This window comes from Mesocricetus auratus, unplaced genomic scaffold (assembly GCF_017639785.1).
Source record: "Mesocricetus auratus isolate SY011 unplaced genomic scaffold, BCM_Maur_2.0 Super-Scaffold_100024, whole genome shotgun sequence".
Lineage (NCBI taxonomy): Eukaryota > Metazoa > Chordata > Mammalia > Rodentia > Cricetidae > Mesocricetus > Mesocricetus auratus.
In genome coordinates, this window is record NW_024429205.1 from 18,600,992 (window position 1) to 18,625,969 (window position 24,978).

General features: G+C 48.6%; 3 protein-coding genes across 3 annotated transcripts in view; 1 reads left to right on the top strand and 2 right to left on the bottom strand.

Moving 5' to 3' along the window:
- Nucleotides 1-962: 962 nt before the first annotated feature.
- Ptrhd1 (peptidyl-tRNA hydrolase domain containing 1) lies at nt 963-4,667 on the bottom strand. The gene is given in 3 exon segments (XM_005079100.4): nt 963-1,295; nt 4,399-4,608; nt 4,611-4,667. Coding segments are annotated over 3 exon segments (423 nt in total). The 5' UTR covers nt 4,653-4,667; the 3' UTR covers nt 963-1,124.
- Nucleotides 4,668-4,743: 76 nt separating this feature from the next.
- On the top strand, nt 4,744-15,681 carry Cenpo (centromere protein O). Its single transcript, XM_013119869.3, has 7 exons — nt 4,744-4,894; nt 5,019-5,143; nt 7,204-7,370; nt 10,514-10,631; nt 11,458-11,717; nt 13,371-13,542; nt 14,149-15,681. The coding sequence occupies exons 2-7, from the start codon at nt 5,101-5,103 to the stop codon at nt 14,280-14,282; spliced, it is 894 nt and encodes a 297-aa protein (XP_012975323.1). The 5' UTR covers nt 4,744-4,894; nt 5,019-5,100; the 3' UTR covers nt 14,283-15,681.
- The window catches only part of Adcy3 (adenylate cyclase 3), a 75,914-nt gene continuing 66,571 nt past the window's right edge, over nt 15,636-24,978 (bottom strand). Inside the window, 9 exon segments of the mRNA XM_013119868.3 lie at nt 15,636-16,577; nt 17,098-17,222; nt 17,663-17,786; nt 18,358-18,477; nt 19,305-19,451; nt 20,367-20,525; nt 21,100-21,181; nt 23,093-23,158; nt 23,436-23,695. Of these exon segments, the coding sequence (XP_012975322.1) occupies nt 16,398-16,577; nt 17,098-17,222; nt 17,663-17,786; nt 18,358-18,477; nt 19,305-19,451; nt 20,367-20,525; nt 21,100-21,181; nt 23,093-23,158; nt 23,436-23,695 (1,263 nt within the window). The 3' untranslated portion in view covers nt 15,636-16,397.

The following is a 24,978-nucleotide window of genomic DNA, read 5'->3' on the forward strand; positions in this document are numbered from 1 at the left end:
TCTATACAGACATTCACCTATCTCTGACTCCATCATATTTTACTAAGAAATCCAGAGTCCAAGTACTTTGAAACTGCAGTATCACAGGAACCAGCCTCCTACTTGGAAAGCATTCAGGGAGTACCTGACACATGCCAGGAAGCATCACTTCTAAACAGGAGGACAAGGGCAGACACTGGGCTCACACAACAGGGCTCTTGGTAGGCAGCTGTTGGGAGCTGTTTCACTGTGTCCTGTGCCCTGGCCCCAGCATCAGGCGCCCGGGCTCTTATGGGCACTGTGCATACCAATGCACTGAATCCACAACTATTTTGCAGATGAGGGAAGTGGCTTGAGGAAGGTGAGTGGCTTGCAAAGTTCAAGAAACTCCAAGTATAAGAGCCATCTCCCGATTTAAGTTATGTTACACTGTAATCCAGGGCTCCATCTCTTCTCATTTTCCCTGGACTTTTTTTTAACCAGTTAATTTACTAACTTTAATCTCTCTTCTCCTTACCTTCCTCCATATCCATTGTCTTCTCTGATTTTTTTCTCCCTCTTTAGGACTGGAGAAATGGCTTCACAAACACGTTCAATCAATTTCTGTTGTCATGTACAAATGTTTACAGAAATATTTTGAACAGTGTACTGCCCTGTATACGTGTTCAGGAAAGGGGACAGTTTTTGGCTGTTAAGACTTTGTGAAGAAGTGGTGGTATTTAATTGAATTCATGAGACAGAGAAGAGAGGAAGAGGAGGAAGATTCTACTACTGCATTAGAGACTGGAGGTCAGTGATTGGAAAGCAGGAAGGGACAGGACAGGTGAAGAACTCAAAGGCAACATTTAAACATGGGCGATTAGAAGAGGTCTATTACTCCTAACAAAAAATACCTTCTGCTTGAGCAGTGACCCACAGATAACGTCGCTGCTTACCAGCTTCCCTCGACTGAATTTGTTGGTGATAATAATGCTAGTAGGAAGTACTTGTTAATGATGGCTTTAATTTGAATTTGGGCTGGCTCTTAAGAAACCAGCATAACTGGAAGGGAAGAGCACATCAACATTAAAGGAGCCCACAATGCTTCAGGATGGAGGCCATTTGGCTCCGGGACCCCACGACATCCAGTTCTACCAGAGCAGCAGTCACTTGAACAATCGGAACTTCTTCAGATATTGGCTCACTTCTTCCTTGGGGTATGGCCTGAGGGCGATGCAGGTGGCAATATTCTCTGGCTGCTCAAGCCATAGCATGTGGTCAATGTCTTTCTGCTGCAGGGTCTCTGCCAGCCCCTTCAAGGTGGTCTCATCAGCAGCCTGCAAGTTACAAAACACACAGCCCAGACTGAAAGATCCATTTAGTCAGAGGGTCACAAAAGGGTGGAGGGGGCTCTGAAACTGGAGAGGTGGCTCCACAGAAGACCTATATAGCAACAGTTTCATCCCCTGGTTTGCTAGTCCCACTCTTTAGGATCTTATAGAAGTGGCTGGGAGGGGGCAGAGATGGAGGCTTAACAGTCTGTTAATAAAAGGCAGTTTTATCTGCATTTTATTAATGGACAGACTCCAAAGCTCCCTGTCTTGAAAGATAAAAAAAGATGGATTCTGCAGTTTCTAGTTTTCTTATAGCTGGCACCTATAGCAGTTCACCCTCATCAGCCAGCTCTGACTCAGCTGGCTACTGGAAGGATTTCTAAGATTACATGTACCTTCCTTCTTGCTCTCTCAGGCCCTCAGGCCCAAGCATAGTATTGATGCAGAATGCATCTCTCAGCTATTTGATGTAGGAGGGCTCAGTCCACCGAGGGCGGTACCATCCCTAGGCAAGTGGGCTTTAACTGTGTAAGGTTGCTGATAAAGCAAGGGGAGCCAGCCAGAAAGCAGTGCTCCTCTGTGGTTTCTGCTTTAAGCTCTTTCCCTCAGTTCCTGCTTTGGCTTCCCTAGAGGACGGATGTAACCTATGAGTTGTAACAAACCGCTGGATGGTGGTGGCGGCGGCGGCGGCGGTGGCCGCCGCAGCACACGCCTTTAATCCCAGCACTAAGGAGGCAGGTGGATCTCTGTGAGTTCCAGGACAGATTCCAAAGCTCCCTGTCTTGGAAAATAAAAAAAAAAAAAGATGGAACAGACCCTTTCTTTCTCAAGTTGCTTTTTGGTCAGGGTGCTTATCCTAGCAGGAAATAGCAAACTAGAATATTGTATGATGCATGTACACTAAAGATAACTTGCAAGATTTGGTTCTCTCCATCAGTTGAGTCCAGAGATGGAACTCCGGTTGTCAGGCTTGGTGGCATGTGCCTTTACCAATGAGCTACCTCACCAACCCTTTAATTCTTTGTAATCTACTCCATTATTTGCTTTTTGATCGGCAGAATAGGATCTAAGGCCTAATCCTTGACCTAGATGAAAACACAACTTTATTCCCAGCACTTGGGAGGCATAGGAAGGTGGATCTCTGTGAGTTAGAGGCCAGCCTGGTCTACAGAGCTAGTTTTAGGACAGCCAAGGCTACACAAAGAAACCCTGTCTCAAAAATCCAAACCAACCAACTAAAAAAAATTATACCTGCAAGGTCATTTGCTACTGTTTTCTGTCTGAGTCAGTAGCAGCCACTCTAACTTTTCTTCCACACTTAATAAAGGATCTCTGTGGCAACAGGTGTTCGGGTGTGGTTTGTGCATAATCCGTGGGAGGAAGTCCCTGCTGTATGAGGGTGGGGGAGTGGGAAAGTCTCCTTGATACAGCACCAGGTTTTCTGGTAAAGAATATGTAGGGAAAAGGATCCAGCCAAAGAAACACACCCGAGCAGAGCCAAAGAAACATTGGCCCTGCAACCAGAACCAAAGAAATGTACCCTGGCCCTGAAACCAGTGCCAAAGAAACACACTTTGTCCCAGGAATCAGAGCCAGTGAAAGACATACATCCTGGCCCTAAAACAAGAGCCAAAAGGCTAAAAAGGACCAGTGAAAGAAATACACTTTGGCCCTGAAACCAGAGTCAAATCTGCACCTAACCCTGTGCAGAAAACTAGCCAATCCCTGAGCAGGAGATTGAAATCTGACCAATCCCCACCCTGGAAAACTCTACCCCCTAAGAAGCCCTATAGAAACCCTGTGTCTGTTCAGCTTGTGGCTGTTCATGCTACCCGGCAGCCACTCTCCTGGATTCTTTCCTCCAATAAACCTCTTGAATGAGGTTTGGGTGAAGATCTTCTTTGCAGCGGAGACAACCCTGGGCAGAGCAGAGCGAGCAGGGCTGTAACACTATTGGTGGGGAAAACCTTCCCCTAGCAGAGACGAGTTGTTACACTCCACTCCGGGAGCAGAGCTGAACTGTAGCAACTTCGACAGGGGAAACCTCCTGCCGGAGCAAAACTGGAGCAGAACCGATACACTGGGGAAGCCTTTCCCTGAGGCAGGGCTGTAAACTGCTACAATTACTGTGACCTGTGGTGGTCCTTGACTCCCCAGCTCCAGGATACCTTTCCATCTGAGCTGTAACACTCAGTATTCTTTGGCTCCCGAGTGCCACAATCCATCCCTCCCTGTCCATCCCATCCAATCCGTCGAAATGCTTACAGAATATACTGCTGACCTGACCCTTAAGAGATAGTCTGGGGGTGGGAGAGATGACTCGGTGTCCAGGGAATACTCCTGAAACAGGACCAGACTTTGGTTCCCAGTACCCACACTGGGCTGGTCACACCGCCTGTAACTACAGCTCTTCCATCTTCCCAGTACTCATGTACATATACCCACACACATATAATTTAAGTATCCTTTTAGAAAATGTTCAAGTTAATCCAACAGGCGTGTAAGTCACCTACCCCGATAGGAAAACCCCTCAGAAAGCTGAAAGCCACTGTGAACATGCAGGTTGGCACGATGGTTCCTTTGGCCATCGTTCGTCCATTCCCACCCCTAGACAAGTGTTCTCCTGCACAAATGTCTCTCTAGAGAAGCAGGAGCTACGTAAACGACAGGGTCATGAGACTCGAGGCCCAGAGCTTTTGAAAAACACACGCCTTTTCCCGGCTGAGTGTCTTTCTCCCTCTTAACAAATGGCCTCTGTCCCCCTTACTAACCACGTTTATTAAGGCAGTGGGAATGTTAGGCACAGCTTTAAAAGACGTAACGCGGCCCAGGTAGACAGGAGGGACCACGCCTCCCCAGTACCCACAGCGCCGACACGCCTGTGGCAGCGGGGTCTACGTCCGCCCTTCGCGGCCCTTTCCTGCCCGGCGAAGGGTCACTGCGTAGCAGCTCCACCGGCAGGCCAGCGCCCCGAACTCTTGGAGCTCCTCAACAACCACGGCGCACACGCTCCCGGAAGTCAAGGCTTTGGGCCCCGAGCGGACCTCCTTCCGGCCTCGGCACAGCCCTCCCTCAGCCTCCTTCCGGTTACGCTCCCGCGACTCACCTCGAGAACGACCTTGCGCATGCGCCCCAGGTCCTGGAGATACGCTACGGTGTGCGGATGGTCTCGGTGAAGGTGCAAGGCTGCGGTGGCGGCGTGGCAAGCCTGCGCTACCAGTGCGCCCGCGGGCCAGGAAAAGGGGGCCTGGGCTAGATCCTTTCGTAACACTAAGTACTGCACAAGGATCTGCGGCCCCGCCCCAGAGCCTGCCATCTCTTCCCGACGGTCTGAATGGCCGGACCCACTCTGCAGTGCATGCTGGGATTAGGGTGGCGCCCTGGGCGCCGCCATGGGTTTGTACGGCGGAAGCGCGTGGCATGCTGGGGCCGGTGGTTTGCGTTTTCGAAGGCGCCGCGGGCGGGAATTCTTAAACGGGATCCCGAGTGAGGACGCCCTGGAAAGGAAGAGAGCAAGACCTGGCGGCCGACGGGTTAGCGGTGCTGCACAGCCCCTCCGGGGTTCTCCCTGCTGCATGCATCAGGGCGACCACGGCGGTGAGGTAGGCGTGGACACATGGGACAGGTGCCAGGCAAGGGAGGCGGGCGGGGCCCCTTGTTTATCCCGGGACCGGCGGGGTTGCCGCAAGTGGCAACAGATAGATGGCTGTCTGTTCCTGTTCACAGTCAAGGACGTTTGGGTCCATGTTCAGCCTGCCCTGTCCCGCCAGCCTCGGAGGAAGCAAGCTCTTGAGACGCTGAAGAGGAGATGGAGTCTGCGAATACCTTGTGTCAAGGCGGGGAGCGCAAAGGCAGGTATCGGGAGGGTTGGCCGTCCCTGCGCCCGCGGTAAGAACTCTTTCCAGACCTCACTACAGAGGCGGGGCCACTGTGGGGTTTGATTAGATTTGGGTTTGATTCGGGGTGCTGCCTTTATAGATACTGTAACTTGGACACACTACAGCTCTGCCTCCGTTTCTTCTTCCCTCCCGGGGCTTCTTTTATTTTTAAAGTTTTAGTTTGAGGTAATAAACGACATGTGGGTTGAAATTGTTACTTCAAAATGACAAGTGTGATGACTTTGCGTTAAAACTGTGCTGGAGTCGCATGGAATCCGTACTCTAGATAGTAGTTCTGAACCCGTGGGTCGCGACCCCTCTGACAAACCTGTCTCCAAATATTTACATTACGATTCACAACAGTATCAAAGTAACAGCTATGAAGTAGCAATGAAACTTTTTTTTGGTTTGTCTCTGTAGCTTTGGAGGCTATCCTGGCACTCTGTAGACCAGGCGGGCCTCGAACTCACAGAGATCCGCCTGCCTCTGCCTCCTGAGTGCTGGAATTAAAGGCGTGCGCCACCAACGCCTGGCTGGCCTGAAAATAATTTTATGGTAGGGGGTCACCCCAACATGAGGAGGGACTGTATCAGGGGTCGTAGCAACATCAGGAAGGTTGAGAACCACTGCCCTAGAACTGAAATACTTGTATCCCATGTTGGCCTGGAACTCAGTGGTCCTTCACTCAATTCTGTGAGCCAGCACACCTGTCTTAAAACAAGTCCCAAGTGAAAGCTGTGAATGGTCAGCAGACCCAGCCTGGACAGGTCTACAGTCCCCTTATCTCCACCACCAAAAGGTTGGAACATTTGGCTAGTGCCATGTGGGTTTGCTCCCTCTGCTTGGTAATCGTGGCTGTTTTGTTGTGTGAGCATGGGGAGGAACGGGATACAGCAGAGAAAAATGACAACGGCACTGCCGAGGCTCCCAGGGAAGTGAAAGAAGATAGAAGTCGGTGAGTAACCGTGATAACCGCAAGTGAGATAAAATGGTGCTGCGTATGTGTGACTCTTGATAGTATGCAGATAACTATAATTGATGCACAGACTGTGTGTGTGTGTGTTTTTGTTGTGAACCCTGCAAAGTGGATATTGGATCTGCTTTAGGAACCTTGTTACATGAGGTCTTAATGGTAGAAGCATAGGACTTCTATGGAGAGATGTCATCTGGCCTGTGGTAAAGCTATTGAGAATCGTTCTTTTCCACCCTGTAGATAATGCAAGCAGCAGAGAGATCCGGGTCTCCTGTTCTCTTTTAAATAAGTGTCCCGATTGGGGAGTGCTTTTACCAGTGTTCAACAGAGAGGTTGATGGTCTCTGGTTTGGTTGTTTGGCCCTCAGGTTTTTATAAATTTATGGCAGAGCTAGGTGTGGTGGCGCATGCCTTAATCCCAGCGCTCTGGGTAGAGGCAGCTGGATCTCTGTGAGTTCAAGGCCAGTCATGTAGGAGAGGCCCTGTCTCAATATATAAGAAAATTTGCCCTCAATTCACCTATTTAACAATTTAGCTGGCCCAAATCCTAGATAAGTGAGACGTCTATTGTGATGCCTATTTTTGGTTGTCAACTTGATACACCTGTGAAGAGGGAACCCCGTGAGGAATTACCTCCTATTGGTCCATGCGCATTTCTTAGGACATTTTCTTGATTGCTAATAGAGGGAGAAGGGCCTGACACTGTGGGTGGAAACGCCCCTGGGCAGGTGGTCCTATGTGTGAAAGCCTGCTAAGCAGGTCACAGGTCAGAAAGTATGCTCCTCCAAGGTCTCTGCTTCAGTTCCTGCCACCCCCAGAGCAGATTTAAGAAAGCAAACTGAGCAAACCAGCTAGCAGCCTTCCTCCCTCTGCTTCAGTTCCTGTCCTAAGTTTCTCTGAGTCCTCTTCGGGATGGACTGTAACCCATAAGAGAAAATAGCCCTTTCCTCCCTAAGTTGCTGCTTTTGGTCCGAGTTTAGCGCAGCAAGCTGTTACTTGGAGTGTGCGTTTTGCTAGAGTTAAACCCCCGTCCAATTGTGAAGTTCTTTTTCTTTCCTTAGGTGTTTTAGCTCACCTGGAAAGACTAGAGGCTCGGATGAGCAGAGCGAGGAGAAAGTCTGTGGAGCCGACAGTTCACACAGAGGAAAGCTCTCTGAGAACCAAGGTTCGTGAACTGCGGAGACGGCGAGATAAGCTGAGGGCTGAAGTGAAAAGGCGGCGAGCCGGAGTAAGTGGGAAAGCCTTGTTGTCTCCCCTGGGGTGTGAGGATCAGCTGTGAGTGGGAATCCGTAAACCTGGCTCACCTGTTTCACTTGGGATCATACTGGGTTGGCTTCAAGGCTTTGATTCCCTTCAGATAAAACAGACCTGTGGAGATGTAGCTAGCAATAGTGACTAGTAATTGTCAGATGGTGAGGCGAGGCAGGCCTCAGCCTTCTCTCACAGACACCTGACCTGGCACCTCAACCTCAGCAGGTGTAAGCGGTTTATAATTTTGCCGTTGGTGCCAATGTTGTGTGACTCAGTCTCAGAATTTCAGAGTGAGCATCGGTCATTCCTTCTTTCTGGCTTCCACTCTAGCTGAGGTCCAGTCAGCAGATCTGATCTTTCTTCTGTCTCTGTCCTTCTCTGCCATACATTAAATATTATCGACATACTTGGTAAGCCCGCTGACCAGGTGGGTTGGACCCTAGGGTAATTACAGTAGTTTGGGGCTCTCTTAATATTTCCATTTTTCCACTAAATCCTACAAAATGTCACAATCTTCCCTGCCTATAATATGGTCAGTGACCACTCAGTTAAAGCCGGTCTCGCTGCCGGTTCCTTCCCTCCCCTCCCACTCTTCTCTAATTTGCTTTTTACTGAAGAAAAGTATGTAATGTGAGGAAGGTAATTGCATCTTAATGGCATACAGCCAGGTTTCTACCACATCATGCAGTCTTCCTGCCTCAGAGTGCGCGTCACCACACAGCTGTAGGATATAAACTCTCCTGTCTTGCTTATTTTGCCAAGTGAGATTCAGACCATCATCACTGTGCAACAGTTCTGCCTTTTGTTGTTGTTGTTTTTGTTTTGTTTTTTTCCGACACAAGGTTTCTCTGTGTAACAGCCCTGACTGTCCTGGAACTCACTCTGTAGACCAGGCTGGCCTCAGACTCATGGAGATCTGCCCCCTCTTGAGTGCCAGGCCGCACTTCTGTCTTATGACTGTTATAGTTTACCTATTCCACTGTTGACGACGCCATGTGGGCCATTTGAGCTGTCGCACTTTGAGTTCACCATGAAGATTGTTGCTTTGGTTTCATTAAAAACACAATACTTTTCTGTTTGGTACAGGCCTTAGTAGAAATTCTAGGACATGGAACCTGCATATTAACTTTAGTGAAGACTGCCACCTTGTAAAGTGCATGTGCCCCTTTTGTGGTCCCAGTGGTGGCTACTGAAGTTTCTGTTTTGCAGGTTTTTTTCTCTTTTGTGTCAGGCTTCTTGGCTTTTTCACCGGCCACCTTACAAGATGGGAAAGAGAACTAAGGTCCCGGCTTCTGGTTTAAACCTGGTTTTGTTTTGTTTTGTTTTTTGTTTTGTTCTGTTTTTGTTGTGGGGTTTTTTTTGTTTGTTTGTTTGTTTTTTGTTTTTCGAGACAGGGTTTCTCTGTATTGTCTTGGAGGCTGTCCTGGAACTCGCTCTGTAGACCAGGATGGCCTCGAACTCACAGAGATCCACCTACCTCTGCCTCCCGAGTGCTGGGATTAAAGGCTTGCACCACCAACGCCTGGCTTTAAACTTAATTTTTAAGAAGCACCTTGCTGGTCATGATAGCACAGGCCTTGTAATGCCAACACTTAGGAGGTAAAGAAAAAACACCCAGAATTCACCAGCAGCCTCGACTGTCATGACATAAACTGTTTATAGTTTGGTAATCCCTGAAGTGTGTGGTTTTATCTTTTAGATGTTTTCTTAACTGAGTGTTTTGTTGTATACATTTGAAGGCCAGGTATGGTGCATGCCTTTAGTCCCAGCACTTGAGGCAGAGGCAGGTAGATCTCTGAATTTGAGGCCGGCCTGGTCTACAGAGTGGGTACCAGGACAGTCAGAGCCACATGATAGAGGGACCCCATCTCAAAAAGAGAAAGACAGGAAGACAGACAGACAGACAGACCTTTGATCTTATATTTGGAATCTAAATTAAGTTAGACATCATTTTTGTGTTTTTGTTCATACTTTAAGGATATTATGTTATCTCCAGGCCCATGTTTTCAAAATTTGGCATTAATCTTATGAGGTGATAATTCTTGTTTTAATGTGGTTTCTTTTTTTTTTAAACTTTATATTCTCTGGATAACTTTATGTTATAATAAGGTCGGGTGTGATGGTCATCATTTGGCTTGGCAATGCTTATATACTGGAAGTTTTTCATTTATTGAAAAATGTGACCTTTATCATTTCAAGTAATGCATCAGTGGCATTCTTTGCTATATTTTTGGGGTTCCTATGAATAGTGGTTGTTTTAGTTTGTGTGTTTGTTTTCCTGTAACATTATACTGATTTTCTAGCCTTGTTTTTGCTTTTATGCCTGCTTTAATAAATATGAAAAATACCTGTTTCATTTAATCATCTTTTCTTAATATTGTTTCTTACAATGGGTTCCACTATGACATTTTCATATATGTATGTAGTACTCCCATGACCCTTTATCCCCCACCTCCACCCTCCCACCCCACCCTGGTCCCTTTTCCCAACCTGTTCCCTTCTACTTTCATGGGTTTTTGTTTTTCAACGTGGTGACCCAATGCCTTTCATTTGGTTGCTTATAAGGGTATGGACACCTTACCAATAGGTACATCACTGAAGAAAATGCCTCTTCCTTCCCTATCAGTTACTGTGTGTAATCCTTTGAAAGCAGTTTTTTGTTGTTGGGGTTTTTTCTCCTCAGTCGTGTTTGGGTTTCTCTAATGCCTTCAGATCATTTTTTGTCTGCTTGCTTATTTGTGTAGTTCATTCACTTGCTCTGAGGAAAGGGCAGCTGCAAGTGCAAGTTGAGTCCTGGCTTTTCCAGCTTCGCCTTTCTACGGCATCTGTCTTGTCCACCCTGCACTCATCCTAGACTTTGTTCGAGCCCTTTTCTTGCTCCTCTGAAGTCTTCTCCATAGCCATCGAAATCCTGGTTCATTAGCTTGCAGTTTCTACTCCCGATTCCTTATATCATGATCCCTACACCCTCTCATTCAGCAGTACGTCACAGCACCAACTGAGTGATCACGGATGCCTTACACAAAAGAGAAACTGCCCTTATTTTTATGCAATCAAGTGGTGGCTGAGACTTCGTGGTACCCCTGTTGTAACCAGTTAGCTTTGCTGCATGTCCTGTAGATTAAAGCATCTTCGACCAATGAAGACCCAAACAGAACAGTGGAGCTCAGTGAGCAGGAGGATCTGGCAAAACAATGGGGAAACGTGAAAGACATTCTGCAGGCCTATCGTTTTACAGGTAGACCTTGATTCTCATCTGGCTTGTTCTTAGTTGGCTAGACTTGGTTCCTGAGAACTTACTTGTACACACTACAAAGCTGGCATGCTGCTTTGTAGACCTATTACCTGTAAGATCAGCCTCTTCAGACAGTACAAGATTGGTGGCTGGCCAAGGCTATTTCTTTTCATGATATTCACTTGCTAGATCCTCTACTGCAGTGGTTCTCAACCTGTGAGTCACGACTCCTTTGCGGGCGTGGCGGTGGGGGCAGTGTCTAGTGACCTTTCACAGGGGTTGCTTGTTAGATATTTATATTACGATTCAAAACAGTGGCAAAATTACAGTAGCAATGAAAATAGTTGTATGGCCGGAGTGACCACACATGAGGAGCTGTATTAAAGGGTCACAGCATCAGGAAAGTTCTACTGGAACTCCGTTGACTGCTTGCCTGTGTTATGGGAATGGCCATGGTTTGAACTTCAAATCTCTGTTTCAGCATAAATAGGAATTTGTTCTTCATCTATGCCACAGAGGACTGTGGGAAGAACTGGGACTATCATAAATTAGAACTCAAGGAATAAAAAGAGTACATAAAACAATTTTCTAACTTTTCTGTCAGTATTTAATATTTATGGTGTCTTCTCACTTCCTCCTCTTTCCACAATTGTAACAACTCGGACTCGTGTGAACCAGTCTCGGGGAGTGTCTGATAGCATTCATTTACCAGCACTTGTGCACACTGTGTGTGGGTATGCCAGGCTTTCTGCAGGCTGCTAGAATGCCCAGACAGCAACCCACAACCTTTGACTGACATCTGAGAGGTGGTGTCTCGCTGTTTGCCTAGGGCTCAGTGGGAAGCTGACCAGCCGTGGAGTCTGTGTGTGCATCAGCACCGCCTTTGAGGGGAACCTCCTGGATTCCTACTTTGTAGACCTTGCCATAGAGAAACCACTCCGGATTCATCACCATTCCATCCCAGTCTTCATCCCTCTGGAAAGGATAGCCACAGCATACCTACAGACTGATATCCAGCGCTTCCTCTTCAGTCTCTGCGAGTACCTAAATGCCTTCTCGGGGAGGAAGTACCAGACAGACCGACTTGAGGTATTTGTGTAGGGATTTTGTATCCGATTTTGTGCCCAGACTTCAAAGGAAGACAAAAGAGCATGCTTCCTTTTTTTTTTAAAGACAGGGTCTCTGTGTAACAGCTCTTGCTGTCCTGGAACTCGCTTTGCAGACCAGGCTGGCCTCGAACTGATAGAGATCTGCCTGTCTCTGTCTCCTGAGTGTTGGGATTAAAAGCATGTGCTACCACTGCCTAGCTAGGAGCATGCTTTCTTAAAGAAAAAGCTCATTTTTTTTTGAGACAGAGTTCTTCAGTCCTAGCTGGCTATACCACCCATGCTGGTCTTGAACTTGGGCTAGTGGTACCCATCTCTGCCTCCTAAATGCTGGGATTACAAGTGTGTGCCAACATAGCTTATTTTGCTTTAATTATATATAAATTTATCTTTTGCAAAGCTGGAGATTGGATCTAGGGCCTTGTGCATGATGGGAAAGTACTCTGCCACTAAGCCATACCCCAGCCCTTATGTTTCCTAACTCTGAACCAGAAGTTTGTCCATTACCTTTACTCTGTTTTTGGTTGGTTGGTTTGAAATAGGGGTTCAATCTGTAGCCCAGACTGGTCTGGAACTGACTATGAAGGCCAAGCCACGCTCATACTTGAGCAATCCTCCTGCCTTAGCTTCAGTGTCGATGACAGGCATGTGCCACCACCGGCTTGTACACTTGCTTTCCAGTTCTTGTTTCTTCTCTTCAAGCAAGTTCCCTCTTTATGTCACATCCTTTTGTAGCTCTCAGTGATGAAGGGCAGGTCCTAGTTACAGGGTAACGTTCCTGCTGGTGACCTATCACTAGCCAGTTGCTGTGCTGTTAATTGAGCAAGGATTTTGAGTTCTGATGCTGTGTGCTCAATACTGTGCTTGACCCTAAGTGCAAGTGTCCAGTACCATGGGGGGCTGCAGTTTGAACTCTGGCCTGCCTTCCAAGGGTTGAAACTATAGGCAGGAAATAAATACAAAGAAAGTAAGTGACTCTGTGGCTGGGCAGTTTTACCTCTTCCCAGGTATCAATTAAAGAAAATGTCTTTCCATATAAGATAATGTCAATGAAACTCCTGGCAGAAATAGTATCTCCTTCTATCTGTTTACTGATAGTTTACTAAGTGCTTCCTGTTATGGTGGAAGCGTCACCCCAGCCCCTGGCATCCATATATCCAAAGAGTCTGGGATGTTATGGCGGAGGTTCCACCCAAGCCCCTTTCCCCATCTCCCTCCAAACCCTGCTGCATCTCAGAAAGTTCACCAGAGATGCTCAAGACCACTCCTACAGGGTAGTTAAATTTTCCCCACAGAAGTGGTTTTTCTAATCTCTTTCCTGTCTCCTCTCTGGGGGCTGGAAGGCCATCTGGGAGCGTTGTATCCATTAAACATGGGCTTCTTCTAATTTGGTTTGATTTGGTCTGATTTGGATTGCTCATCAATGGAGAGGCTTATGAGGGTATAGAAGCTTTTCATCTGGCTCCAGAAAGGATATGGATGCCAGGGGCTGGGGCGAAGTGTCTGCCATAACACTTCCAACCAGACGCTTGATGGTCTTTTGTCCCTTTGAGACAAAGTTTTGAGTGTTGTCAGTCTGGAGAAGTTGCTCTGGAGCGTAATCGGCAAACCCTCTCATTGTTCCTTACCCTGGCAGACTGACTTCAGCGCCTTCCTCATTGGACCTTTGCAGAGAAACGCCCTGTGCAACTTGTTGTCATTTACCTATAAAGTGGATCAGGGACGCCAGACCTCCTCCTTTAGTGCCACACTGCTGTATGAGGACCTCACAGCAGCTCTTCCCACAGGTGTCACTGTGACGTGTCCAGGTACGGGGAACGATGCCTCACTGAAGACACTGCATACTCTAGTTCAGGCAAACCGAGTGGAGTATGAAGAGTAACATCAAGTGGGCATCTAAAGCCCCTTCTGTTCTGTCTAGAAATACACCAAGATAGCAAAGAAAATGTTGTGCCTACAGTTTTTCATTGTAGATGTTAAGCATTGCTATCTTAGTTTTCCCCTTTCCCAGTTGGCCAGAATTCTTTCAGTCTACAGACTGTTTTCATGGGTGTGTGCCCTCCCCCACCTGCAAGATGGACAGCTAAGGTAGAGCCCTGGGGTTGTCAGTGATGAAGTTAGCAGATGCTTAGACTTCTAGAGTATGTTCTGTAAGTGGCAGTTTTTCAGGGCTAGCCAGGAGACTTGTTTCCACCTGTTTAGAAGTACCATCATAATCTGACACAGGTAGTCATTAAAAAAAAAAGTATTGTGATGATGTCACAAGTGTCAGGCCCACAGATTGTTCTAGTCTCTATCTTCTCTAAGTTCCTGTTCTCAGAGTTACATTGTAAGTCCCATGGGTCTAGAAGAGCGGTTGTGTGGTTCTGAGTCCCCAGTTGGATTCATGAGCTTGACAAAATCTCCTCCTTTAGGGGCAGAAGCATCGTCCACTGGTTGGGAAGAACTCAGAGCCTCCCATGAAATGCTCTTCCGAACCAAGCCACTGCACCAGGTGTTTGCTTCCTTTTTGAAACCCGTTGAAATGCTGGATTTGAGCCTGATGTGAAAAACTTCTACTTGGGTCCATCTGAAGCGGACATGCTCATGCCGCCTGCAGTCCAGGACCTGTCAGCAAGAGCTCTGGAGGGAGAGCGCTGCCTGGGAACCAGCCTTGCCATGAGATGAGACGCCCACTTCGTGGGAAAGGCAAGCAGCTTGTTGAGTAGACGGTGATTTGGACAGATCTCTGATTGCCTGGTCACTTGGTATGGAGGAGCACAGATCGTGTCCCGCCAGGAGAAAGAGTGGTCCGAGCTGACGACCAGGGCCATTACAAGATGGTGCTGGGAGGGAGCTACGGAGGCGAGGCTTCAAATGTTTACTAAGAAAGAAAAACAATTGGCTGCCCAAACTCACACCAGATGAGGTCATCACACTAGCAGATACACCACGGGAAAACCTTTGAAATTATTGGGTAATGCTTTTCCCGCCCTGCAGTTTTTTCCGCTTTAAGAGGGCTCTGCTGTTAAACAGTAAACAAGATCCTGCTTGACTCAATTCCGTGTTGCTCTGATTGGCTGCAGGACAGGCAAACGGTGCAATCTACCCTCTCTGACCTCGGACGGCTGGAGGGGGGCAGAGGTCCTCACAACTTGCTGAGCTCCAGAGCATCTCCCTCTATAAATACAGTCTATAAGTATTGTATGTATGTATTTGTGCTGAAAATCAGCTACATTGAAGGTAACTAAAGAAATTTATAAGCATCTGTAGCTTTTGTGGGAGCTGTAAATCTGACAGGGCTTGTAGATAAGAAGGGAATGTGTTTAATCTTGGGTTTGGGGTAGCATGTTGTAGGCCACAATTTTGGTGGGAGGAAGTACTTTTTATAATTAGGGATTTTGTATATTTTGTTTTCTAAAATATCTTGGTTGAGAGCTGAATGCATGAAGTCACTTTGAGAAAGCACTCTTAGAAATCTGCACATAAATCACTGGACCCTCCCGTCTTGTCTCCCTCCTGCCAGCTTCAGGCATGGCTGTGTCTGTCCAGTCCTCTTCCCTTCCTAGATACCTTTAAAGTACCTTTTCCTCCTAACCATGGGAGCATGCATTGTTCCTTCGCTTAGAACCTCTTGACATCTGGTTAGACCTGTCTGCTGGTCAAGTTCTCCCATTACAATTCCTGTTCCTCCTCTGCTCATCCCATGTAAGATCTTTAGACTCCACAGGCCCAGCATTTGGGCTTCACTCTAAACTAGCAGCTTCCTAGAAGTCTCCATGTGTGGGCGCTCCAGGAAGACTACAGGATGGTAAGCCAGCATGGCTCACCCTCAGAGTAAAAGGTTCTGTCAAGTTTTTGCCCTCTAGGCATGTGGTGGGGGATGAGATGTCGCAGTAACAGAATTGCCACAACAGTGCCGTCAAGTCGAGTAAAGCTTTTAATAAAACAGCCCTGTTCTTTACCAACACCTGCAGATTCTCTGTTGAAGCAGTAGCAAAGGCGACTGTAGCAAGAGCTCAGAAGACAAGGCAATATTGGAAGGTTGTCTTTAAACAGGTTAAAAATATAAATGTAGAAGATCTGTTGATATATTTTTCTCTCAGAAATGACCCCCCCCCCCCCAGGTGAAAAGAAATATTGCACTTTCTGCTCTCGTGATTAAGGTGACACGGATTCCAGAAGAACCTTTCAAGATTATCAGGAACGTCCGGGAAAGGGCCACTGACCTAACTGGACAGGAGGGGGGGCAGCAGCCGCCAGTAGCGCTCTCCTCCAGTGAAAAGCACTGCTGTAGACTGCAGCCAGGCAGCCAGGCGGGGAGCTTTCTCCACCTCCTCAGCAGAGCCCTCCCCCCTGCTGCCATCCTGCTCACAGTGGCCATGGCCTCTCTAGGGCTGAAGGGCCGAGGTGGGACAAAGGCTCTGGGAAGGCTGTTCCGGTGCTATGCCTAAGACCCTACTCTGGGGACGCTACAGGCACACTGAGTAGTAGGAATGGCCACCCTCAGAGCTCATATCCACACAGGAAGGCTGGAGGAAATCTGAAACCTAGGTATGGGAATGTGCACTTCAACAATTTGGGAACACCAGGACTTGGTCATTTGCCCTTTCCCAAAAGCCTTTCTTCGCTTCCAAGAGAATCTCCCTTCTGACGTGTGGACCATTGTGGGCCCAGAGGCCATTCAGGAGTCCACCACTTGGTGGGGCAGGGTAACAGAGGAGCCGTTGGGGAAGGCAGCTGGCCTGTCCCGCCCCTTCAAGAAAAAGGTCAGGAGCTCCCCTTTCCCTTTCACAAAGATGGGGCCTCGCCTCACAAAGCGGAAGCCGTACTCGCGAAGGATGACCTGCGTTTCTTCTACCACCTGCACGTGGAGAACAAAGATGAGGTTAGAGAAGAGGGAGCCAAGGCTGGTGGGTAGAGTGGTTAGGGCTGAGGGAGCCAAGGCTGGTGGGTAGAGTGGTTAGGGCTGACAGATCCAGATGACACTGCTGCTTCAGGAGAATGCAGATACAGGGGTACAGTGCTCTACCCCCCACCACACATGGGGTGAGAACTATGGTCAGCCACCAGACATGCAGGCATCAGATTACTGTTTCAGGTCAGAGTTACTTCAGTTGCTATTAAAACAACATGTCAACTTTGTACCAACAGGCAGGCTTTTATTCACTCAGACCGTCTAATCTTAAGTGTTGCAAATGGGGCAAAGCCTTTTCTCCCTTCTGGTAAGTCCCCAGTGTACTTACCTGGCCCTGCAGCACTGCCCTCTTTGATCTGTGGCCCACAGGCAAGGGTCAGCATGTATGGCAAAGCCCACGGACTTCTCCTTTTCTTGTACTCCCTGCATTCATTCAATGCAGGCTCAGTTCTGGTGCTGAACGTACCTGGATGTTGCCCATGACCCCTGTGGATTCCATCCTGCTGGCCACATTGACTGTGTTGCCCCAGATGTCATAGTGTGGTTTCCGGGCTCCGATGACTCCCGCCAGAACCCCGCCTTTGTTCATGCCTGGGGTAGAGAGAGTGGAGCGAGCGTGACCACAAGCCAAGCTTGCATTAGCCTCTCAGAAGCTACCAATTTCTCCTTCATAGATGACCACCTGGCCCTCACAGGGCTCCTGATCACATAACACCCATACTCCTTACTAGAAGTTGCCTTTTTAAAGCAAAAATCATTGCTAAAAGTCCTGCACAGCCATGTGTTATGCTGATACTCAGGACTAGCAGCCAGCTTCTCTGTAACCTTCCTAATACTTCAAACTTGTTACAATCTCCCAAAAACGGAACCGCTCCTCATAACTGCCTTATTGAGGTGCCTGACGCAGAAGGGAAGTTGGACTGCCCTTGCAGGAATGGGTTTAAGTCGACTTTTCCTCAAAGAGAACAAGACTAAAGGTCATTCAGGTCCCCCGGTTTTGTTGATGTGATCAGCGCTGCTGGTGCCGTTACCTATGCGCAACATGAAGTTGTTGAATGACTGGTTGTTGATGTTGGTGAGCGTATCCTTCATGGCTAATGCAAAGTCGGCCAGGTCAGCCAGGTGCTGCCAGCGCTCCTTGTCTGACTTCTCCTCCTGTGTGGAAAATGATGACACTGTCAGAACCATTCAGGCTATGACCACAGCACCTGAGCGAAGCTGCTACAGGACAGATACAAGGAGCAGTCTCCCCAAAAGGAATTAGCAGTCTCTTTAGGGCCAGCATGTCACCACTGCAGAATTCATGCATCTATGAAAGGTGGGTGATGAAAGATGCCCTGTGTCGGTTGTCCTCTGTGTCGTGTGACTGGCTGGTTACAAGGCAGAGCTCTGAGTGTGGTCCTTTCCTGATTCCCAAGGCCATGAGCACTTGATGGGTCACCTTCAGCTTACTCCACTCACTCAGAGTGGAGATGTAAAGGCAAACTAGATGGAGATTAAAGACTCCCATAGTTTCTTTTCTGGCCTGCAAATCACACAGACTCCCCTGGTCTACTGGAGCTCAGAAAAGGCCAGTCATCAGCAGCCAGGAGTTTCCGCTGCTCCAGAACTGATGCAGTTCTTAAACAGTATGGGGCATCGTGGGAATGAGCCGCTTGTCTCTTACACTTCTGCATCTCCAGCTGCTGCCTTCATGGCCTTGCTAGTTACCTAACAAGTGAAATACCTTGCTGGAGCTCGTAAAGCCATTGGTGTTGACATCTGGGGTGACTCCTGAAGCTGCCATATAGGTGCTGCCAATGGTTTTGATCTTGGTGATGACCCGGAATTTGGGATTGTCCAGGAGCTGACAACAGAATTAGTAGAATCAAGGAAAGGCGAGTTCACCATCAAATTTGCCTGTTTACAAGGATCAACAATGCATCTACATGACATTTTCCTATAATGGCTTTAGACATTCTATGCTACTTTGGCATACAATTCTCTGCCTCAATCTCCATAACCTTAACACTAAGATCTTAGCGTCCATGGTTAGTCTCCTTAGGTGCTAGACACCCAAGGAAAGGTGTGCAGTCAATAGCCAATGCTTAATATGGGTTTGAGGGGGGGATTGATGGGGAAGTCCTGTGTATATGTCAATAAAGCACTGTTGGCCAATAGAGAAGCAAGATAGGTGGGACTAGGAGTCAAGCACAGCTCTGGGAAGGAGAAACACAGGAGTCACAATGTAGCCCGCCAGAGAAGTAAGATGTCCAGTAAGAAATACTTAGATTAACAATTATGGGATAAATACTTAAATCAGAGCTAGCCAGTAGGAAACAAGCAAGGCCAACAGCTTCATAATTAATACAGTGTCTTGTGTGTTATTTGGGGACTACAACGCGGCAGAGCCCAGGCAACTGGTGGGGGAAAAAAAAACCAAAGCAGCTGGCAAGGAAAAGGCTTCTCTCTACAGGGGATGGGAAGTCCCTAATCCCTTGAACTTGAGGGCCGTCTCAGGATCGTGTCTCATCCCTCAGACTCATCAGTCCTGGGTGGCTGAGCAAGTCCAGTGACTATAAAAGTCTCGTGTGGGAGATGAAGCCAGCCTAGCAGAACTGGCGCCTTTGACTTGGGCACAGGGTTTTGGGATGTAATATAAAGGTGTCAGTTCTACGACAGGAGGACACTCACAGAGTCAAAGTCAGAGATGATCTCATTGAGGAAGCGCAGACACTCGATGCCACCGTTGTTGATGCTCTCCTCAGTGTAGAAGTCAGCAAAGTTGGGCAAGGAGGCAAACATGACTCCAATCTCGTCGTAAGACTGGCTGTACAGCTCCTAGAAAGAGGCAGGGCCAGGCTAGGGTAAAGCACTTGCTGCGCAGTTGTGAGCACCAGAGTTCGAGGCAAGTTGCAAACCAATACGGCGAGCCCAGGTTCAGCAGGAGACACATAGGGGGCAAAGCAGTAGAGGAAACCAGCCCCCTATGGAAGCTTCCACCTGAACACATGCAAACATATATACCCCACACATGTAAATAAAGAACAGGGCCCAACATGCAAGGGACAGCCTGGTGGGGTAGCATACAGGAAACCTGTCTGTCATCCTCACACATGATGGGTGCACTCAACTTGTTGGACCCGACTTTGAATAATTAGAAAAAAATCTCCTTCCCACTCTGAATAAGAACATTTCCTAGCCCTTATAACAGTCCAGTGTGGTAGCTCGTTTGATACCAACTTGGCACAACTTGAGTCATTTGGGAAACAGGAACCTCAATTGAAAAAAATGCCCTCCCCAGTGTGGCCTGTGGGTAAATCTGTAGTACATTTCCTTGATTGAGATCCCAGCTCACCGTGGTCTTGGGTGCTATAAGAAAGCAGGCTGAGCAAGGTATGAGGAGCACTCATCCAAGGCTTTTGCACCAGTGCCTGCCCTGACTTCCCTTAGTGATGGGCTGTTTGCTTGGCAGTGTAAGATGGGAAAAACCCTTTCCTCCCCAAGATGCTTACAGTGTTTCATCCCAATAACAGAAACCTCCAGGGAAGGACAGCGGAATGGTTGGCCACCTTGGTGTACAGAAGGGGCACTCTGGTTCTAAAATAAATGATGTCCCAGAGATGCAGCAGAGCCCTTTAGACGAGACCCTGGGAAGGTCTCGTTAGGTCCAGCACAGCTGGACTTGAACCCCAGTTATAAAAAAGGATCTGGATCCGCAGCAGAAATAATAGGCTCCAAGTGCCACCCTCTTACCTCATCTCTCTTCTTGGATCCCAGGAAATGGCGTGCAACGTGCTCGGGCAACATGTTGGTGACCAAGGCCTCGTTCCATCGCCGCATCTCATAGACGCGTTCTTTCTGGTCGTGGACCTCAATCTTCCACAAGAAGAGCGTTCGTGCCAGTTTTTCCACCTGCAGACAGGTGAGGTGAGGTGTGCTGGAGAGCCAGCCGGCCAAGGGAAAGATTCAAAATGGGGATCTGAGTGCTGGGAAGGAAGAGAGCTACAAAATAGCATCCCACTGCCGCAGTGAGGTTCTGGGCCTCTTTGGTACAGCGGAGATCAAGAGGCCTTCCCTATGTGTAGGGCGCACCTGAGACTAACTTAGTTGCAGATCCAGGGGAGGGGCAGAGAGGGCTCTCCAGAACCAAGTGGCATTCCCATCTCTAGCAGCTCCCATTTACGAAGAGGCTTGGAGAAGTTGTACTTTCCCAGTAAACCACTGGGGGGCATCCAAGCTAACTTCATCTCTACTTCTTTATTGCACCATGTCCTCTTCTGACCCTAAGGTTAGTGCAGCAGTGAGCCCCGCGCCAGGGTGAGTGCAGAGGCCATAAGCCTCGCCTAGGGGATATGCCCATCCTGGAGGAGGGTGAGGAAGAATCCAGGACACAGCAGAAGTAGGGATTGCCATGGCAGGGGAGGGAACTGCTCCTGGGTCCTGGGACAGCTTGGTGGGAGGCAGGAGGAGAGGGTGTGGCACTCACGTGTCGGGAGAAATAGTAAAAACTCAGCATCATGATGAACATCATCACAGTCATCGAGTACTTGGAAGGCACCAGGGGTGGCCTGCTGGACAGACAGGAACACATCAAGAGTGCCTCTGCCGCCCTCCAGCGGGCTCGTGCTGTCTGCCATCACTGTGGGCGGCAGAAGTTTCCAAACCCCCACCACCTCAGTTCTTTTCACCCCAGTACGGGATAAAGCTGCTGGGCTTTGAATCGGCAGCAGCCCAGCTTCCCTGGCTACAGGCCGTTCCCATTTGCTACTCCTCACATGCTGTAGAATTGCTGCAGCAGCTGACACACCCAAGGAGTAGCTACTGCTGTGTAGGGTTTTGGAGAAAAGAAAAGACACCACAAGGAGTGATGGGGCCAGGATACAGTCTCTCTCGGTGGTTTTCTAACTTTGGCCATAGTTCTATGTGGAGCTGCAGTAACTCCCATCACTATATGAAAAGACAATTATATTCTCACGTGTGTACCATGCATACGATTTTTTCTAGATGTATGTAGAAGTGGAGTTCTGGGCCAAAGGTTTTTTTTTGTTTGTTTTGTTTTTGGTTTTTTTTGTTTTGTTTTTGTTTTGTTTTTTCGAGACAGGGTTTCTCTGTGGCTTTGGAGGCTGTCCTGGAACTCGCTCTGTAGACCAGGCTGGCCTCGAACTCACAGAGATCCGCCTGCCTCTGCCTCCCGAGTGCTGGGATTAAAGGCGTGCGCCACCAACGCCCGGCTCTGGGCCAAAGGTTTTAAGTGGTTTTGTTTCAGACAGGCTCTCATGTGTCCTAGGCTGGCCTTGAACTCCTGACGTCCTGCCTCTGCTTAAATTGTAAGTATGCACCACCAATTCCAGTTTATGCAGAACCCAAGGCTTTGTCCATGCTAAGCAAGTGTTCTACCAACTGGGCTGTAGCTCCAACCCCATAGGTCTATTCTCAACCAAATCCAAGTTGTTTTCTAAATGGTTATAACAGTGTATACCACCACCAATAAGTATATGAGTTAACATTAAACTTAGCATGTTCTGAAATTTTGTCAAATTGGTTTATATTGGTAAGGTATATATTGCTATGGCTTTAATTTGCATTTTTGTTTTGTTTCACTTTAGACCCTCCACCCCCATCAAGACAGGTTTTCTCTGTAACCCTGACTATCCTGGAACTCACTCTGTAGATCAGGCTAACCTCAAACTCAGAGATCCTCCTGCCTCTGCCTCCCAAGTGCTGTGATTAAAGGTGTGCACCACCCAGCCATTTAAACTTATTTTATGAAGGCCATATTCAAGTCTCCTACTCATCCTCCATTAGTACCATCTTTAAAAAAAAGTCTCCTGGGACTGGACAGATGGCTCAGTGGTTAAAAGCACTGGTTGCTCTTCGATAGATACTGAGTTCAATTCCCAGCAACCACATGGTGGCTCACAACCATCTGTAGTGAGATGTGGTGCCCTCCTCTGGCATAAAGGCGTACATGCAGGCAGAACACTGCATAATAAGTAAATCTTTTTTAAAAATCTCACTTTAGGGTCTGTTCAAGTCTCTGAACCATAAGTCTAAAACTTTAAGATGTATCTTAGAAAACTTAAGTGTTCTCAGAAGATAGACTCAGGAAAAACAATCTGCGCCTCACTCCAGAGGGACGTGCCAACTGCCAGATAGGAACCCAGGTCTCAATTTCAGCTGAGCCCTCTTTCTGAAATTCCCTGCCAGCCGCCATCCACTTAACGGCTTCCTCAGCTTCCTCAGCTCTGCCCAAACAGCTCTGCTCTCCAAGCTTCTGTCTTCCATGCCAGAGAGACCCAGATAGCCAAGTCCACACGGGACACAGCCTTTGTCCAGCAATCCCAGAGAAACACGCAACTCCTCTGTGTGCCTGAGACCATGCACCTTTGGGAGAGCGGGGTGCTGGAGTCACCCCGTTACACTGGCTGTCGAGGAGAAGGGCGATGAAGCAGACAAGGAGGAAACGCAGTGGCTCTTACCTGTCAGTGCCATTGAGCCCGGGGGCAGACAACACCTGCATCTTCTCTAAGGCCACCACAGGAGAGCTGCTGAGCAGATAACAGCACGTTCAGGCCACATCTGGATGTGGGAGGCTGACACCCCAAACACTCAGTGTCCCAGATATATTCCTTGGGACAGAAAGGACCACGCCCCTCTACCAGCACCTGTCTGTGAGATGCCCCAAACCCTGTCACCCACTCGTTTCTCTGATGAGCTGAGGTAGACAGCCACCTCAGCACAGGCACGTGACCTTGAAAGGGGCGGGGTGGGGGACATGAGAGAAAGGAGCCCATGCACACCCTCTGCCAGGCTTCATCTTACTCCTGATCCTGAAAGCGCTTGTGGTCATATTCATCGAAGACTGGACTCCAGGCATACAGGTTAATGGCGGTCACCGCTCCCGTGACAAGCAGCATGAGCGTCAGCTTCACCATGTGGCTGACCTGCACCAGCATGATGGTGGCAATCAGAGACAGCACAGCCACGTAGTTGTAGTACTTGGGGTTCTCCATACAGCCACCATCCAGCTCCATCCCGGCTGTCACGTTGTAAGGTCCCATGTAGTACTGGAGACAGCTAAGCTGGAGGCCGACAGATGGGAGAAAGGGAACGTCAGTGGCAGGTCAGAGGCATCTGCGGTGGCAGTGGTCATGCAGCTGGCTCCCTCCACAGTGCCCTCAGGGAGATGAAGTCTACCGGAGAGTAAGCGTATACACAGTGACTGCTATGAAGAGCCTTATGATGTGTCTTATCTGTGTTCAGGAAAACTCGCTGTGTATTGTTAGCGCCAAACCCACTGTACAGAAATCCCTCCAACAATCAGCAAGTGGCGAAAGGGGACCCGACCGCCAGGCTCCTGGCCTAGTGTGCCTCTCCCGTCACATTTGCTGCAAGAGGAGCTATGTGGTCAGTCAGAACCTCTGGTGACAGCTATTCTACAACCAGCCAGGGTAGCCCTGCCTCCTGGGGCCTGTTCACTTGTTCCCCTACCGACCCCCCATGGTCAACAGAAGATGTGCCCCTAAGCTAACTAATCCTCTGCACAACCTGCAGCTCACGAGGCTTTGTAAGGACTTGGCCTGCGGTGCCGGGATGGGCAGGATCCCTGGGCATCCTTCCACAGGCCCCCAGACTTGGGTGTCTATGTCACATGTCTCCTGATAAAAGGGGTCAGGGGCTTGATCCTGCGAGGGGGACACCATGCAGCCCAGAGACTTACTGTCCTCAACCAGGCCAGTGTCTGGTTGCAGACCTACAGCTTCTCACTTCTGTTATTTCCAGAGGAGGTCTCGAGGCCCATTTTACTCCTGTGCTCAAGTTGTTAAGTAACAACATTCTTGAGAGAAGGACTTAGCGACTGCATAGCATATTACCCAGATTAGAGCAATCCATACAACTGTGGGAAGTCACAGTTCCTGCCTGCTTTCCCTCTCAACAGGACCCTAGCTCTCCATGAACTGAGGAGAACAGAGCTTGTCTCTCCAGAGCCACATGGGCTCTGTGAGGCTGTGTTCCTGCTCAGCCACCTCTAGGAGTGCAAGAGGCTACCTGATGAAATAGGTTTACCTCCTCAGCCCAGTGGGTACCCAGCACTGGCTATACTTCAAGAAACAGCTCCCTAGGGATGCTCACGTAATCCCTGTGATGAAGACAGGCATCTCAAGCCTGGTGTGTGGGTGTGCACCAGTGAACATACACAAGATGGATGTTCTAGAAGCCAGGACAATCTGCTGTTGTCAATCCTCAGGTACCATCGCACAGGGTCTCCCACTGGCCCAGTACAACCCAAGAACTAAGCTGACCAGCCAGGGAAGCCCAGAGAGCTTCACCTCCTCACTACTGGGCCTATAAACACACACCATGC